At 38.7% G+C, this 18,932-nt stretch overlaps 1 protein-coding gene across 1 annotated transcript in view; it reads right to left on the bottom strand.

The window, feature by feature from the left end:
• Positions 1-5,919: 5,919 nt before the first annotated feature.
• The window catches only part of LOC105872455 (cytochrome P450 2C18-like), a 31,184-nt gene continuing 18,171 nt past the window's right edge, over positions 5,920-18,932 (bottom strand). Inside the window, exons 6-9 of the mRNA XM_012766449.3 lie at positions 15,789-15,930; positions 13,979-14,166; positions 8,140-8,281; positions 5,920-6,461 (exon numbers count right to left, since the gene is read on the bottom strand). Of these exons, the coding sequence (XP_012621903.1) occupies positions 6,280-6,461; positions 8,140-8,281; positions 13,979-14,166; positions 15,789-15,930 (654 nt within the window). The 3' untranslated portion in view covers positions 5,920-6,279. The remainder of the gene's footprint in view (positions 6,462-8,139; positions 8,282-13,978; positions 14,167-15,788; positions 15,931-18,932) is intronic.

Genomic DNA, 18,932 nt, shown 5'->3' with positions numbered 1-18,932 from the left:
TACAGATTCAATGCAATACCTATTAAAATCCCATCAGCATTCTTCACAGATATAGAAAAAATAATTTTACGCTTTGTATGGAACCAAAGAAGACCCCGAATATCAAGAGCAATTCTAGGCAACCAAAACAAAATGGGAGGCATTAATATGCCAGATATCAAACTATACTACAAAGCTGTAGTAATTAAAACAATATGGTATTGGCACAAAAACAGGAATATTGACCAGTGGAACAGATGTGAGAATCCTGATATAAAACCATCCTCATATAGCCATCTAATCTTTGACAAAGCAGACAAAAACATACGCTGAGGAAAAGAATCCCTTTTCAATAAATGGTGCTGGGAAAACTGGATAGCCACCTGTAGAAGGCTAAAACAGGACCCATACCTTTCACCTCTCACAAAAATCAACTCACGCTGGGTAACAGACTTAAACCTAAGGTATGAAACTATTAGAATTCTAGAGGAAAACGTTGGAAACACTCTCCTAGACATCAGCCTGGGCAAAGAGTTTATGAAGAAGTACCCAAAGGCAATCACAGCAGCAACAAAAATAAATAAATGGGACATGATCAAACTACAAAGCCTCTGTACAGCCAAAGAAATAGTCATGAAAGTAAACAGACAACCTACAGAATGGGAGAAAATTTTTGCATCCTATGCATCCGATAAGGGACTGATAACTAGAATATACTTAGAACTCACGAAAATCAGGAAGAAAAAATCAAATAACCCCATTAAAAAGTGGGCAAAGTACTTGAACAGAAGCTTTTCTAAAGAAGACAGAAGAATGGCCTACAAACATATGAAAAAATGCTCACCATCTCTAATCATCAGGGAAATGCAAATCAAAACCACAATGAGATATCACTTAACTCCAGTGAGAATGGCCTTTATCAAAAAGTCTCCAAACAATAACTGCTGGCGTGGTTGTGGAGAGAGAGGAACACTCCTACACTGCTGGTCGGACTGCAAACTAGTTCAACCTCTGTGGAAAGCAATATGGAGATACCTTAAAGCGATACAAGTGAATCTACCATTTGATCCAGCAATCCCATTGCTGGGCATCTACCCAAAAGATCCAATGACACTCTACAAAAAAGACACCTGCACTCGAATGTTTATAGCAGCACAATTCATAATTGCAAGGCTGTGGAAACAGCCCAAGTGCCCATCAATCTAAGAATGGATTAATAAAATGTGGTATATGTATACCATGGAGTACTATTCAGCTCTAAGAAACAATGGTGACATAGCACATCTTATATTTTCCTGGTTAGAGCTGGAACCCATAGTATTAAGTGAAGTTTCCCAAGAATTGAAAAACAAGCACCACATATACTCACCAGCAAATTGGTATTAACTGAGCAGCACCTAAGTGGTCACATAGGTATTACAGTAATAGGGTATTGGGCAGGTTGGAGGGGGGAGGGGGGCGGGTATATACATATATAATGAGTGAGATGTGCACCATCTGGGGGATGGTCATATGGAGACTCAGACTTGGGCGGGAGGGGGGGAAATGGGCATTTATTGAAACCTTAAAATCTGTACCCCCATAATATGCTGAAATAAAAAAATATTCTGTAATTATCCATTTCTCATCAAATTTTTGGTTATTTATTTTTTATTAATATGAGTAAGTAATCATTAATTGTTTGTTTTCTAAGGGTTATAATCCACTACAATGATCCTTTATTTTATGCTCACGTGTCTCCTAAATGGTTGGATTCTTTTACCTTTCCCATGGCCCATGCAATACTTGAGATTTTTTATTTTTTGACACAGCAGTATATTCTTGGGTCATCTTGTATTTGCCCTACCTCAGCTCTCCAATAAGCCATTTCTTTGAGGACCCCTGGGACTTTTCATCTAAAAATGTAGTTTACAATTAATATCTCTGTACTAGTTGTGCCCATTTTAATTGGGTATCAGCGGGCCCAAGGCATGTCAGAAAACAGAAATAAAGAACATATTTATTGTGACTAAAACATGCATCTTGATGAGAAAGAAAATGAAATGACTTGACTTTAACCCCACAAAGAAATGGATTGTATTGAGTTAATATCTACCAAGGCAAATCATGACTTGCAGCAAAAGGTGAGAATTTCCATAGCAAAGGACATGATAATCTTTAAAAATGAAGAACTGGAGTCCTACAATAAAGGAATCAAAGACCTAGAAGAAATGCTGGAAAGAGCCAATTCTTCTTCTCAGAGGCAGATTTTGTTGCTGGAAACAAAAGCCTATGATAATTGGATGATAACCTTAAAGGCTAAAAGAAATCTCATCATCAGCAGACAAGAGCTTGCAGACATGACACTGAGAATCTCCCAACTATGATTAAACTCTTGTTTACAGATATAAATCCACAGTCAATTGATGGTCCTGATGAAGCATTTGGTAGGGAGCATTTGCTCCTTACTCTCCATGCACAAGGTACTGTTTCCCCTGACAGAGGAGGATTGCTTGCCTCTCTCCTCAGACAATCCCCTTGGCTTCCAGCCTCTCCTCCACATTTACTTCCCAATCTCAAGTTTCCCTTGGATCCAAAAGAGCTATTCTTAAAATTAAAAAGGGAGGTTCCTCCTTTCCCCACAACAAAAATTTCAGTGCCTCCTCTTCTTAGAACCAGTCATGTCAATGCTAGTGTCTAGGCCTAGTGGGAAGGTCCAGGGGAAGAAAGATCCCAGTGAGGAGCCTCACCCCCAGGTGTGATCCCACTGGGATCCTCACCTTCACCACCTGAAGGATTTGCACACAAACTGAGGTCAGGGCATTGGGATCAGGGTAAACTACCTGTCCAGCCCTGCTGCAGTGACTACTCTGGGAAAGGAGTCAGGGCTAGGCAGGAAGTGGTTCCTTTCCTAAGTTCAGTGATGCAGTGAGGAAGCTCATCCTTCCAGTCATGGTGGAGTAGCTTCATCAGTCCCACCTCCTCATGGGTAACACTGCTTCAATCTGGAGAAAATACTGACAAGAACTCAGTTCATGGAAGTCTCTGGAGAGTGACCCAAGACAGGCACATTCTGGAGGGGACACCTGTGAAAAGGAACTGCATGGATTGAGGTCTCTGAATTCACAGGTTTTCAGCAACACGTGCACCATGAGTAATTTCAGCAGTGCTCCTTTTCATCTTGATTTTATTAGAGTTTTCATGGTAGCTTTATTGAGGAAATGTTATTTAAGTCATTGTCATTCTACTGTACTATCCAGATAATATAAGTAGTAGATTTTTGGAGTGTTTAATTGTAGCAAGACATATTTAACATGAAATTATCCAGTTTAACAATTTTTAGTGTACAGTTTAGTAGAATTAAGTACATTCACATTATTATGCAACCAAGAATACAATCTCCAGAACTCTTTTCATCTGACAAAACTGAACTTTGTGTCATTAAACAATAACTCCATATTCTCAAATACCTCCTGTCCCTGACAACCACCCATATAATAACCCATGGAGACTTTCTGTTACTAAGAATTTGCTTATTCTAGGAATCTCATGGAAGTGGAATCATATATCACAATATTTTGTATAATTATGACTGGCTATTTTCTCTTCACATAATATCTTCCAGTTTTATTCATGTTGTAGCAGTGTCAGAATTTACTTTCCCTTAAAGCCTGAATAATATTCCAATGTATGTATATAACACATGTTGTTTATCCCATTGTTTAGTCAATGAGCACTTGGGATGCTTCTACCTTTGGATTTTGTGAATGCTGCTGCTATTAACATTGAGGTATAAATATCTCTATGATACCCAGCTTTCATTTCTTTGGGGTATATACCCAGTGTTTGAATTGATGGGTCATACAGTAATTCTCTCACTAAGTTTCCTTGGAAGCACTATACCATTTCTGATCATGGCTGCATCATTATACATTCCCCCAAGAAGTGCACAAGTTTCCTGATTTCTCCACATTTTCATCAACACTTAGTATTTGCTGAATGTTAAGAACAACCATCCCAATGGGTAGAAGGTGGTGTCTCACTGATGTTTTGATTTGCATTACCCTAATGATCAGTGATAATGTGCATGTTTTCAAGCACTTAAGCCATTCTTTATCTTCTCTGGTGAAATGTTCATTCTTGCACTTTGCGTATTTTGAACCAGTTTTTGTCCTTTTAGTTGATGTTATTGAGTTGTAGAAATACATTATGTATTTTGGACATTATCTCTCAAAGATATATGATTCCAAATATTTTCTGCTATTCTTTGCGTTTTTATACACTCTTGATAGTAGAAAGTTTTTATACACTTTAGATGTAGAAAGTTAACTTTGATGAAGACCAATATATCTATCTTTGCTTTCATTGCCTATGCTTTGGGTGTCACATTGAAGAAATCATTGCCAAATCAAATGTCGTGAAGACTTTCTGTAAGTAGTATATTATAATTCAGCAGGTCAGTCTGATATTCCTAGATACAATATTTTCTATGAGCCATTAAACACCAGAATCATTTGAAATATGAAAATCCTCTTCCACCTTCTAAGGTTTTCTAAACCAACAAGGTAAGAGAATCCAGAAAAATTAATTTTGGAACTTGTTAAGTGTCAGTTAATTTAAAGAATACATTAATGCTGGGTCTTGAGTGAGAGACAGGTTGTGGATTAAAGTCAGTACTTATAAGATAATTTATGGCATTGAATGTCTATGAATAAACTTCCTTTCATAAAAAGGTAAATGATATAAAATCAGTAATCTAAACATATACATTAGGAAACTGGAAAATGAAGAGCTAATTCATTCCTAAGTAAGCAGAGGAAAGGAAATCATAAAAATTAGAGCAGAAATCAATGCAATTGAAAATCAGACATTTAAAAAAAGCCTGTTTCTCACACATTGGCTAAAAAATTAAAATTTTTTCATTTGCCAGCCAAAAAGGCTAATGGAAGATAATATAGGCTAAATTTGCACTTTTTATTTTTAAGCTATTTTCAAAGTTTAATAGCTATTTCCATTAACTAATACATAACAAGTCCTATCAAATTATTTACCCATGTTTCTAGTATCTTAGACATTTACCCTGTAACCTGGCTTATTGTTTAGTAAACACCAGTAAGTTCTTTAACAGTATGTGTAACATGAATATTTTAAATAATGACTTTCAAATCCACATGTATATGTTTGTATATAATATATGCTGTATTTTAATTTACACCTATGCACACATACATGCATAGAGATATAGACACAACTATATGTGTGTATTAAATTACAAATGCAGGCCAAGTATAAATGGCTTTCTCTAGATGAGCTTGGAAAAGGTTAATGGATCATGTCATTTCTCATCTTACTTCAAAACAGAAAAAAGGGGGAGAGAAGACTAGAATTTGTCACAGATACATGTTTACCTACTGATGCTGTACACATGCTATGAGACTTATAATTTTAGCCCCCAAACATCAAATTACTATCACATATATATTATGTGTAAAACATAGAGATAGAAACTAGAAGAATAATACAATTCTGTGAGGCTTTCCAGAGATGTCATTCTTTTCTGGGGAGAGAATCATTACACTCAGAATACATGAGTAGCAATATGAAACCATATGTTCACAGTCGAGTCTAAGGATAGAGAGTGAAAAGAGCATTCTAGATCTTTACTTGCTATTTACAGTAACACTCAAGCAGAACAGGAATTTCAACATTTAATGTTCATTGATAACTGTCACTGATCCTGTCAATATAAAGGTTAAAGCTGTCCCTGGACACAGGCTCTCTCTTTCAAATGTAAACCTCCAGTAGCTCTTGGTGACACACCTCCAAGAGAGCTTCCCTGCCTTCTTCCCCTTTGTCCCTCTCTGTGCTTATCACTATGAGGACCAGCATGAGCTCCAGGAATCTGTTTTCTTTAATTTCCTACTTGCATTATGTACAAAACAAGGAAAGTCTGTGATCTGATTCAGCAATTAATAACACTTTTTATTTAAAACATGCACTGGAGAAATGGCTGTGAATTATCATACATTAATCATTTTACTGTGTTTTCAAGTGATAACTCTAGACTAGGTAAGTATTGTCACATGTGGTAGTAAATACTGTGTTACAGAGTGTAAGGAAGAGCAGACATAGATATAGTTGTGTGTAAAATTACGGAAACTCTCCTTAGTGGACATTGGACGTTCACTGCATGTTAAGGGAATGGGGAGATGTGAGAGAACAGGTCAGAGAAGACATCCCTAATAATAGCAAGGAGGCTGAAGACACCATTGATAGGAGAGAGGCAGAGAACAGCCACAGCAGGCAGATATCTGAACTTCTTCACACAGGAATGAAGCTAATCTTGTACAAAGGTGGCAAAGAAATAGATGCAGCAGAAGTCGAAGTAGCATTCAGTTTCTTTGAATCAATCAAAGATTTCATGTTAAAGTTCTGTAAAATGCTGGTCAGGAATAAAAACAGCTCCATGCGGGCCAGTCCCTCTCCCACACAAATCCGTTTTCCTGAAAGTAATAAATACCAGGAGTTACTACTTATGTTCAACTGTGACTGAAACAAGTACTGTGTGTGTGACTCTCACCCTTTGATGAATGTTTGGATGGAAGAATGAGTTGGTGGATGGATGGAAAGGCGACTGGATAGACAACTGAACACAGAATAGTCGCACTTGCCATCCACTTCACATCTGATCTTAACAAAGACCCTTCATTCAACAAATGTTCACTGAATAACAGCTCCATACCAAGCAATTCATTAAGTATTTCCACATTATAACAGCTCCCTTGACATTTTGACTTTAAATCTATATATCTACACAACCACATCCATATTCTCATGTCTCCTATTCCTAGTTTGAAAATCCATGATCTTCCCTTCCACTCTTCATATCCTCAATACTCAGCTCAAGCCATACATGCTCTTCATCAGCCTCCAATACAACAAGAAGTTTGAAGTTTTATACTATGCTGTTCCTTTTGGCCAAGATACACTTTTCAGAGTTCAAATTCAGGACACAGGTCAAATTCTATTTCTTCTTTGCACTCTTTGCTATGTACTCAATTAATAAAATCTTGCCCTCTCTGTGTTTATTCAACATCACATGATCACTTTCAATGCAGCATGGATCACCTGGAATCATAATTGACTATTTGTTTCTTTACTTTATTGATTTATTTTCCTATCATGCTAAAATGTGACTTCTTGAAGGGAGATTTCCATCTTTGTCATCTTGGTATCTACACTGCCAGATATAAAGCGGGCATAAAAGGTCACAGAATAGAGGGGCTTCCATGGCCAGAAACTCAGCACACACATTGCAAGAGTCAAGATCCAATACCCAAGATGCATGGTCATGATTGGAGGAACAGCGGCGTGCTCTGGAATCATTGCAGAGGATCTGGCCTCAGTCACAATGTTTCCCTGGCTCCATGGTTAGTTGGCAAAGGTTCCAACATCTTGATTAGAGCAAATGCCCTGCTCCTGTGGTTCATTATCTCCTTGACAATGCCCTGCCTTCTCTCTTTTCCATTTTCTCTACCTCTGTTGAGGTAGCTACTATTAGAATGTTGCTTACTCCAGCTTATTATGGCTCAGTGCAGGGTATGAGAGAGCAAGAAGCAGGCAGCTTCTCCCTCTGCCCCCTATACCCAGCAGCCTGTGCTTTGCTTTCCACTCTCACAGCCCAGCCCTAGTGAATTACAATGGGCTGTTTATTCATCTGCTTTCTTAACTGCAGGTGCAGACCATTAGAGCTCATTCTGTGCTTGTTGACATGTGAATCCCCAAAGCTCAGATAGGTGATGAGGACACCAAGTGGAAGACACTTACTGAAACTGTAGAGTGAGAACCTTTACATTGGCAGATGAGAAATGTCTAAATGAATTTTGCATCTAGGAGGAGTTCTTGAGTATGTCAGTGATGTATCCAAGACAGAATTCAATCTACCTATACTTCAGCCTTCCTGATTATGAAGAACCAGTTCAACTCCTCAAAGCACTATGACTCTAAACCAAAAATGAGGATGTATAATGATGAAGGAAATACACAGGCGTTGGCAGTGGTGCTCTCGATCATGCGCTAGGAGCATTTATACCAGCCCCAGAGGAGAAACCATGTAAGTTCTGACTAATCCTAAATGTTATCTTGTCCCCTGAAATAAAAAGGGAAATACATTTCTATTACCTGTTGAGAAAGGCATGAAGAAGTTGCTTTTTTTGAAGTTGCCACTTTCATCCAGAAAATGTCCAGGGTCGAACTTCTCTGGGTTGGGGAATTCTTTGTCGTCGTGCAGCACAGATGTCAGGGATGGTAATATGGCTGTGCCCTGGAAGCAACAGACATAGGCAAACCAAGTTATGAAAGAGTCATCGAGCTGTAAGAAACAAAAGTAATTACCTAGATAAAGCTTTTGATCTATAGATGAAGAAACACAGGTCCAAAGAAGAACAGGAACACTTCCAGACACACAGACCCAGTAATCAACAAGGATGAGTTTAAGACCAGTGGCAATGATCTTGCTGAAGTGCTCTCCAACCAAGGTCGAAATCTTGAGCACTTGGTCACTGGGGTGATAAACCTTCTGAATCTGTTGTCCTTATCATTGAGGTTGGAACCTAGGGTCTGTCCCCACAGGTTGCTCTATTTCATCACTTCAGTTTTCACACATCATATATATAGACTATGGTGTAAAATCGAAATCTCTGTGGGCTCTTAAAAAATCCAGAGTACCTGTACATAGGACTTTTTGAAACTAGGTCATATGATCTAGTAACGTTGAAAATGACATCCTCCAAAGTGAAATGTCAAAAGAATGGAAGAATAGGCACCACATGTACTCGCCATTGAATTATCACTAACCGATAAACACTAAGGTGCTCAAAGAGTAGTAATATTCACTGGAGGTTGTGGGGCTGGGGGGCGGTAAACTCACAACTAATGAACATGGTGATTTTTGTATGGGGGAAGGGCATGACTGCAATCCTGGCTTGGGTGAGGCAAAGTCATAACGTGTAACCAAAATGTTTGTACCCCCACCCGTAATATCGTGAAATGAAAAAAAGAAAAAGAAAAAAAGCCATTAGCATGTTTACTAGCAGATCTGCTTCAAATTGCTGGAATGTTTACTTGAAAGTTCTCTGGGTCATTCTTTCCTCCTGGCTTCCCTAGCAGGGAGTAGACAGTTTCCAACATGCTGTTTCATCCTTTCCTCCACAGACCATTTATTTCTGAGTGATATGGACTTTTGAAAATATATTTAAATGTTACAAACATTGATATAGTTAGCTTAGTTCTTTGTCAGTCTTATTTTATCAGTTGCCAAAAATGGACTTATGTTTGAGAGGAAATATGTACTCATGAAGATCATGAGCTCTGTGGTCATGTGCTCTGGATTTGAATCTTGACTCTAACGCTCACTACTTACAGGACCTTGAATGAGTTTCTCAGTTTCTCTTAGTTTAGTTCCCTCCTCTACCAGCTGGGGATATTAATACTACCTAACTTATAAGGTCAATGAGTACTAAATAAATCAATGCAAATAAAGCCCTTAAAAGAAAAAAAAAATAAAATGACATCTTCTAATAGGAAAACAAGAAGTACAGTAACAAGAATAAAACGATTGAGTGTTTATCATTGCCAAGCAGGTTTTTTGTCTTGATATAAACTCATGGGGGAGATATTCATTAGAGGTTGATCCTAATTTAAAACCACAGAAGGGATGATGAAATTAGAAAAATCCTCACTTTGTTACTATTCAGGTCAAGATGATCAATTAAAGCTCAAATTTTTGGATGTGTGATTTGGGAAGCAAGATTTACACAAAACCTTAAAGCACCATGCCATGGATATGTATTAATTATACATAAACCTACATTGCAAAACCTCTGCAATGCAGAGATCTGGCAGATACCACCTTATTACTGAGGAAATGAGCATAGCCGATAATGGCACACGTGACATGCGTGCTCCCACCTCACCAATGTGATTCTGTGGGGCACTCAAAGCACCCATGCCTTATTCTTCCAAAATCATAACTGGAATCTAATCTTTTCTTTTATTATTTCGGCATATTATGGGGGTACAGATTTTAAGGTTTCAATAAATGACCATCCCCCCTCTCCCCCCACAAGTCTGAGTTTCCAGCATGACCATGGAATCTAATCTTTAGAAAACAATCACACAAAAACAACCTGAGGAACATTTTGAATGGCTAGTAGCCTGGACTCCACAGAAAGGTCAACATACTGGAAGGAAACAAATGAAGGAAAGCAACAGTGTGCTTGATCAGAGGAGACCAAAAAGCACGATAAGCAATTTATATGGTTGTTCCTTGGCTGTATGGTAAATGGCAAAAGAATAAAAAGGTAAATTACTTCTAGTAAAATTGGGAAAACTTACACATAGGCTATATATTAGATCATATTATCGTATCAGTAACTCCTGAGTGTGAACGATATTTTCATTATGTAGGTGAAAATATTTGCTCTTGGGGAATACATATAAAAATGTTGATAGGCAGAGAAATGGATAGAAAGATATAAAAGTAGATATATGCATATTTTCATAAATATACTCATATATGTCTATATATGTGTTTTAATTTTATTTAGATTTAAATATTTAAAAAATACAAATGTGGGTGAAACCCATCTCCTAATTTTGTACTATTCAATGCCTATAATTTCATTTTTAAAACTTTTCCTGAATGTTTAAACAATATAAGAAAATGTTTCATAAAAATATAAAAGCAAAAGTGAGCTGACACAAGATCAGAATAATGGACTCCACATATATTCGGCATCAAATTGATACTGACTGATTAACACTATGGTGCTCAAAGCGTGGTGGTGTTCTCCATGGATTCAGGGGTTAGGGGGTAGTCCCACATCTGAGGGATGTGGTGAAGATTGTGAATGGGGAAGGGCATACCTCTAACCCTTGCTAGGAAGAGGCAAATATATAAAATGTAACCAAAATGTTAAAAGAAAAACACTTATCAGGTGTCAGGCAGGTGGCAGGGGCACGAGGGGATGGGTATTTACATACATAGTGAGTGCGATGCACACCGTCTGGGGGATGGACACGCTTGAAGCTCTGACTCCAGGGGGGAGGAGATGCAAGGGCAATGTAGGTAACCTTAGCATGTGTACCCCCATAATATGCTGAAATAAAAAAATTAAATTAAAAAATCAGTGGTAAAAAAAAATATGTTTATAAAGCAGATGTAGTTTCAACAAATGATACTCAAACACCTGGAAATTCATAAGGAAAATATTGAAACATAACCATTACTACTCTACATCGTAAATAAAAATTAACTTGAAAAGTGTCTATATCTAAATAGAAGTGCTAAGACAATAAGACATCTATAAAAGGATAAGTGTAAATCTCTGAGCCATTTGGTGGCAAATATTCTTCAAATGTAGAGCACAAAAGCACAGTCAGCCTAACACAATTGCATAGATGCCTACTGAACACAAGAGTTTTCCACTGGGCACAAACAAACAGCAGACCATGCATGAATTCAACTACCCCCTGTTTTGGCATAGCCCATCAGTAAGAATGTTTTCACAAATGCCAAAGAATAACATTTTTGACATATGGAAAATGTATGAAATTTAATTTTCATTCTCCATAAAACTTGGCACATATCCGTCCTCATTCTATCACACGTTGTCTGTGACTGCTTCCATGCCACACTGGCAGAGCTCAGTAGTGCAGCAGAAAACCTATGGCCTAAAATGTCTAGAGTATTTACTATGTGGCCATCACAGAAAAAGCTGGCCAACTCTTATCTTAGACCATTATCTCCACCTACAATAGTGTCTCCAACCTGTGGCAAAAGAGCCCATTTATCTCACTTGTAGGGGATGGAATTAGCCACACAGAGCTGCATATTTCTATACTAAACTGTTCCGCACAGAAGGGAATGAATGGGTCATTCCTCGGGCTCTGGCCTTTCTAAATTCAAAACTCACCAGGCACAGCATGAGCCACCTGACAGCCTGGTGAATGGGTGATCTCAGCAGATGCATCGCTCCCCAGAGGCGGGTCCCCAATCTGATGCACTGGATGGGGGTGGGGAGGTGGCAATCCCTGTCTGATTTCTCAGTCTATTTCCCATGTAGACAGCTACAGGAGAGCAAATTTCATTACTATTACCCTCAAATCTGAATAGTGAGAAGCAAACTATTTCTTAGCTGTGTCCTTGGGGAAAACATAATGAGCTGAAATGCTAATCCTTGTACCCAATCACTGACCTCAAGGAAAGCCTCATAACCTCTTGCTAAAGTTATCGGTTCTGTCTCCTCCAGGAAATGAGATTAGTATTTGCAGCAATCTCAATTATTTTTGCCCTATGAAAACACTATATTCAGTTATCTAATTTTAAATTTTAACAATTATATCTTGTGGGTCAAGTGGATTAGAGTAGCCTGCAGCATAGCAACTAGAACAAGTGGGTGAATACGGAAACCATGTGAAAAAGGCATTGTATAGCTACTGAGAAAAAAAATTGGTCTCAAGATCCAGAGTTGGGAAAGCATCAGAGAGATACACTCATGGCTGTAGGTAACTATGCACTCTGTTCATGGCTATGGATAACTATGGACTCTGTTCACAACATGTCCACCTGGGAGTGAGGGCAGGAGGGGTTGCAGCTTTGTGACTGCCGTGGGAGGAGAATGCTCCCTTTCTGGAAGACGATAAACATCATCCCAAATTCATATATAACATCTAGTATTTAGTCAGAAGTTGTTAGACATTTCAATGATACATTGAAGTGAGCAGGAGATGAAGGGTAGGGGGAGGAGAAGCTCATAAAAACAAACCCACATTAGGGAATATTTCTCACCTACTTTTATACACCACCATAATCTTGATACCGAAACTCTGACAAAAAAAATTGTGATGAAAAGATTAGAGACCAAAAGCCCTTATGAATAAAAATACAAAGTCTTTGTATAATGTGGAGGAGATCAAATCTAGCTATGTGTATAGATTTATGCATATTTAGTGAGGAAAGTGGGGCCAATGTATAATCATACCAAGAGATGCCAAGAACTATTTGATAAAATTATCCACACATTCATGAGAAAAAGTTATATGAAAATAAGAGAAGGGAGCAAAATTTTCTAATCTCATAAAGATTGTATAACTAAATCTACTTAATGGAGCATTCTCCATAATAAGATATTACATATCCAACCCTTCCCACAGATCAGAAATGAAACAGGGATGCCTACTATCACCAATTCTATTCAACGCTATCCTGCAATCCTGAGCAGTTCAATAATACAATAAAGAGAAATTAAGGACACAGAATTGGATAAATAAAACAAATAATAACCCAAACAGAAGGATAATGTACATAGAAATTCCAGATTACTCTACCAACAAATTATTAGCAATGATTAATCAACTTAACAAGGCTACCACATATGAGGGCATCAGAATGATAGAAACCAATTATATTTCCAGAGAGCAGGTATAAAGAAAGGAAAGGGACATTTTAAAAATTTATAGCAGCAACAAAGTACTAATTAGTTAGGAAAATTATGGGATTTGCAAATGACAGCATTGAAACCACATTACTGAGACAACAGAAGAAATTCCAAATAGAATGGGACCATAACCATTTGCATAATTTGAAAGATGCTAGGCATCAAGATGTTAATTCTTTCAAAATTGAACTATAGATTTGATATTACCCTATTCAAAATCCCAGAAGAGTGTTTTGGGAAATTGACAAAGTGATACTTTTAACATTTATTTGAAAGTGTAAACACTTAAGAGTAGCCAAAACAATATTAAAGAGGCAGAACCTACTTGGAAGACACACACTGCCAGGAACCAAGACCTTCTATAAAGCTGTATAACCCCAAACAAAAGAGCACAAAGTCTATCAAGCTGCCACATATATGAGTTTTGCACTTCTCAACTTGTGTTGGTAGAGGATTGGAACCAGACTGTGAATTTGGGGATTTCAAGAGTACTTAGGTACAGTGTAGGACCAACACTTTACCTTGGGGATCAGGTAGTTTCTGAATTTAACGTCACGGGTCACAGCATGGGGCATATTATTGGGAATCAGGTCAATGTATCTCTGGACCTCATGCACCACAGCATCCGTGTAGGGCATGTGGCTCCTGTCCTGCATGCAGGGGATCCGCTGTCTGCCAATCACATGGTCAATCTCTTCTTGGACTTTAGCTGATAAGACACAAGTAAGAAGTGACAGAAAAACAGAAAAATGACACATTTGTTATAGCAACTTAGGGCTACATGAAGCACAAGGAAAGTGTCTAAATAGTAATATGTGCACATTTGTATACCTAGACTTATACTGAAGTTTCTTGTAAAATATACACATATGACCCTTCTACAAACTAGGCATCACAATGCATTAGTAAATACCTATAAATTAGCATACAAGTTAACTTATACTCATAATAAACATAGAACCTATGTTGTTCCAAGTTTTTTTATATAACATAATAAACATCAAATATTTTAAAAAGTAAACACAACATAATTAAGTCAAGAAATTATAATCCTAGCAAAATGAAAAACATAAAACAAATATTACATTACTGACAAAATAATACATACGGTTTAAAACTACATTGCAGATTGGAAAAACAAGCACCAGATATATTCTCCAGCAAACTGGTATTAACTGAGTAGCACCTAAGTGGACACATAGGTGCTACAGTAATAGGGTATTGGGCAGGTGGGAGGGGGAGGGGGGCGGGTATATACATACATAGTGAGTGAGATGTGCACCATCTGGGGGATGGTCATGATGGAGACTCAGACTTTTGGGAGGAGGGGGGGAAATGGGCATTTATTGAAACCTTAAAATCTGTACCCCCATAATATGCCAAAATAAAAAAAATAATTAAAAATAAAAAAACAAAAAAAACTACATTGCAATGGATCTATACATGTATACGTGTTTTTTCTGAGGGTGTGCGTATGTATGAAATCTAGAATAGTACACTCTTCAACCTCCCACTTCCAAAGGTGGCCAGTGATATCACTATTCATTGTTTACGTCATTCTAACTACATTAATATTCTTCCCTGCCAATACAACTATAATTACATTACATTTTTAGTACTTTCTTGGGCATAAAAAATGTCTGTTTACTTGAATTCATAATTTTCTATTGCTCAAGTTAGATTTACTTTCAAATGCTCAGGTGGATGTTTCAAACTCCAACTTAATTTCCCAATTGTTGGGAAACCACAGATTATCAATCACTTCTCCCTTGTTCTTGGAGTCTCCCTCAACATGCCTTATCCACCAAGCCCATTCTGAAGTGCTGCAGCCTCCCTGACACTCTCCTTCTCCTACATGAGGTGTCCTGACAGGTGTAGCTCATGACGTCCTCTGACTTAGTTGCAAATAAAAACATTTAGATGCAGCTCAGCTTCTAGTATTGGAGAAAGAGTGTAAAATTCATGGCAATCATCCATGTTTGAACATATCCTTTTTCTATTAATATACAAAATAATATTTAGTCTTGAAAATTCTGATAATTTCTGACACCTAATCCTTTATACATGACCTAATAGAACCCTCTGAAAGATTTTATGCTTTTCTTTTTAATCCTGGTGTTCTAAAATTCCACTTCCCTGTAACTTGGGATGCAATTTTGATTTCATACACTCCACTGAATACTTGGAGAGAATATTCTACAAAGATGGCAAATACAGAGGTCTTTTTCTAGACCTTTCATCTTTCTGGAACATACAAAAGATGGAGAACCCTAGCAACATCTACTGAGCACCCTTTCTGCACTTCACTATACTCACCACCTGTGCTCATACCTGTGACCTCTGGGTGCTTCAGCAGGAGCAGAAGTCCATATCTCAGTGTGGTGCTTGTTGTCTCTGTCCCAGCAACAAATATATTAGATATGGTGCTTACCAAGTTTTCCATAGTGAACTCAGACTGTGAGTTGTGCCTTTCCTAGAAAACATTTGTTACAATTATCTGACCAATAATTTGCCAGAATATTTATTTACAGTAAATTTAAAATAACTCACATCATTATAATTTTATTCAACACATAACCTGAAGCATTCATTAATATTCATTAATAGACAAAACTAGTATATGGTAGGGCATAAACTGTAGATCAGTTGACCTAAATTTCATTTCCTACTCCCTCACCTTGGCTTGCTTATAAATTTTATTGAGACTATTTGCATCTAGGTGAGCTATGCAGTGTATTTCTTTCCCCAAGAAATCTAATCCAAAGAGCATTGGTGCCCTTTTTTAGTCCATTCTGTGCTGTCTAAAGGAATACAACAAGCAGTTGTTGGTCCAAGATGGTGAACCAGAGACACCAGCAGCCAGGGCATCTCAGTAAGAAGGGGAAATTTTAGATGAAAGAGTAAAAACAAATGGACAAACATAGATCAGATGAGAGTCTGAAAGAAGGGTGCAAGAAACTATAAGAGGTTCCGCAGGAAGAGGCTGCAGAGCAGAAACTGGAAGGAGAAAGGTATTGGCAGATATTAACCCTTGAGAAGCTTGGAGACCAGTGAGAAGGATAGGTAACATAGATAGTTTCTCCCTCCCTCACATCTCAGTCAGTTGGTGGGCTTCCAAGGTGCTGGAGAGACCGTCTGCCCACACAAGCCCAGAGACTGCTGCTGCCAGTGAGTGGGGAGCTTCTTACAGACAGAGCCCTAAGCTCTCAGTCTTATGAGTCTTACAGACAAGGCCTCCCACCACACACACCCACTGGATGGCAAGCTCCATATTACTTCATGACCTGCCATGTGCCTTTGTCCTCCCCACGGGGCTTCCACTCCCCAAGTTTTGTCTTGCTCATCTCCACCTAGACATTTCTCATCTCTGACCCAGACTGCAGGAGCCACAGGGGTCCAGTGTGTTCCAAGTGATCTGCTTGACTCTAGGGCCTGGCTATTCTAGGTGTACTGCCTCCAGGAGAAAGGGCCAGACACATCTAGAGTGCAGACTTTATTCCAGTCAGATTCTTTCTCACCACTTCCTCTACCGCAATGGAGTCTGCTGAGAGACACAATTGAACCACCACACAGAGGCTTCCACTGGCAGTGGGGCTGAGACCATTCCTTTTGGGGTCTTGCAGCAAACTGAAGTGTGCTTAGACTGAGAGCTCCCTGCTTGCTGGCCCTCCCTTGTACTGTTTGCCTGGTGGCCCAATCTGAGTAAAACATGGCTAAAAGCAGTGGGACATTGAACCATCTTGGGTACCCTGTGTGTGACTGAGGAGCAGAATGCATCTCTCTGGCATGGTCAGATATTGATCTTTGGGGCCCACAGACCAGATCCCATATTCCCAGGTCTCAATGGTATTACCCAGCAGCATGGAGGGCATATTTGTGAATTAGTTTTGGTAGGTGTGTAAGCCTGAAGGGCAGATCAGGTAGGAGGATGCAATGTGAGTCCTAGCTGTGGAGTGTTTGTGGGGCACCACTCCTCTCATGAGAGGGCTGCACATCCAGCTCAGGCAGGGATCCAGGGATGGGAAACTCCTGGCCTGCATCACAGTTGTAGGAGAGCTCAGCTTGTCTGAGGTACTGCCTGTCAGAAGAGGCTCAGGAAAACCTACAGAATAGGGGAGGGATAAAAGGAGTAAGGCCTGTTACAGACTGATGGATTAAAGGTCTACCTCCACATGCAGACTTTCTGGTTGTATGGGGTCACCTCAGCTCTTGACAGCTTTGCCCCTCAGCTCTTGACAGCTTTGCCCAGAGGTGGAGAATAGAACTTTGACTTCTGCTAACAGCATTTGTGGAGATTCAGGGTAGACTCAACCAACCCAGCACCTCCCAGCCTCACTCCCCAACCCACCTCTGCTGTGGTGAAGAATAAAAGACTCACCTGGAAGGTCCAAGGCCCCAATCACCACCTGGGGTATTCAAGTGTATATGCTGAGGAAGTAGAACTAGTCACAGAACCCCAAAACAACATTATAGCTTGTTCGTTCTGGCAAGTGGCACCTACTGACAGGAAGGCCAATTTGCAATCTTCTTAGACCATTAACTGACTCAATGATACAGGGTGTGGGTGAACCACCTACTGCCTCAGAGATTAACCTGCCATGACATTATATAAACAGAAGAAAATGCAAAAGTAAGAAGCAACAGCTGCTCTAGATGAGAAAGAATCAGTGAAAGAACTCTGAAAATATGAAGAATCAGAGTGAAAGGGACACTCCAAAAAGGAGACACCAGTCCTCTAGCAATGCATACAACCAAAAGCAGAATATTGAAATGACAGATGAAGCATACCAACATGAATTGTAAGGAAGTGCAATGAAACACAAGAGAAAGTAGAAACCCAACACAAAGAAACCACAAAAATAATGCAGAAAATGAATGAAAAATTCATTAGAGAAATTTAATTATTAAAGGAAAGTCAAACAGAACTTCTAGAAATGAAAGATTATTTCAAGTAATTATAAAATGCTGTGGAAACTTCAAAAATAGAATAGAATGGGCAAAAGAAAAAATTTCAGAGCTTGAAGACAACGACTTGAATTAAATACATCAGTTGAAGAAGCAAAGCAGAGAAATAAGGGGAATGGGCAAAGCCTACAACAAATATGAGATTATGTAAAGAGGTGTAATATAAAAATCAGGCATCCTTGAGGGGGAAGAAGAAAATACACAACGGTTGAAAAACCTATTTGAGGAAATAATGAGAAAAGTTTTCCTGGCCTTGCTACAAATTGAGATATCTAGGTACAAGAAACTCAAAGGACTCCTGGGAGATTCATTGCAAAGGGCCAAACACCACAACACATGGTCATTAGACTGGCCAAAATAAACACAAAAGGGGCATTCCTGTGAGCTGCAAGATGAAAGCATCAGGTAACTTATGAAGGAAAACCCATCAGACTAACTGCAGACTTCTCAACTGAGGCCTTACAAGCCAGAAGGGATTGGGGCTCCATTCTCAGTCTTCTCAAACAGAAT

The sequence above is a fragment of the Microcebus murinus genome, chromosome 14, assembly GCF_040939455.1.
Source record: "Microcebus murinus isolate Inina chromosome 14, M.murinus_Inina_mat1.0, whole genome shotgun sequence".
In the NCBI taxonomy this organism is placed as follows: Eukaryota; Metazoa; Chordata; class Mammalia; order Primates; family Cheirogaleidae; genus Microcebus; species Microcebus murinus.
Note: the sequence above shows the minus strand (reverse complement) of the source record. Positions and strands in the feature narration are given on the sequence as shown.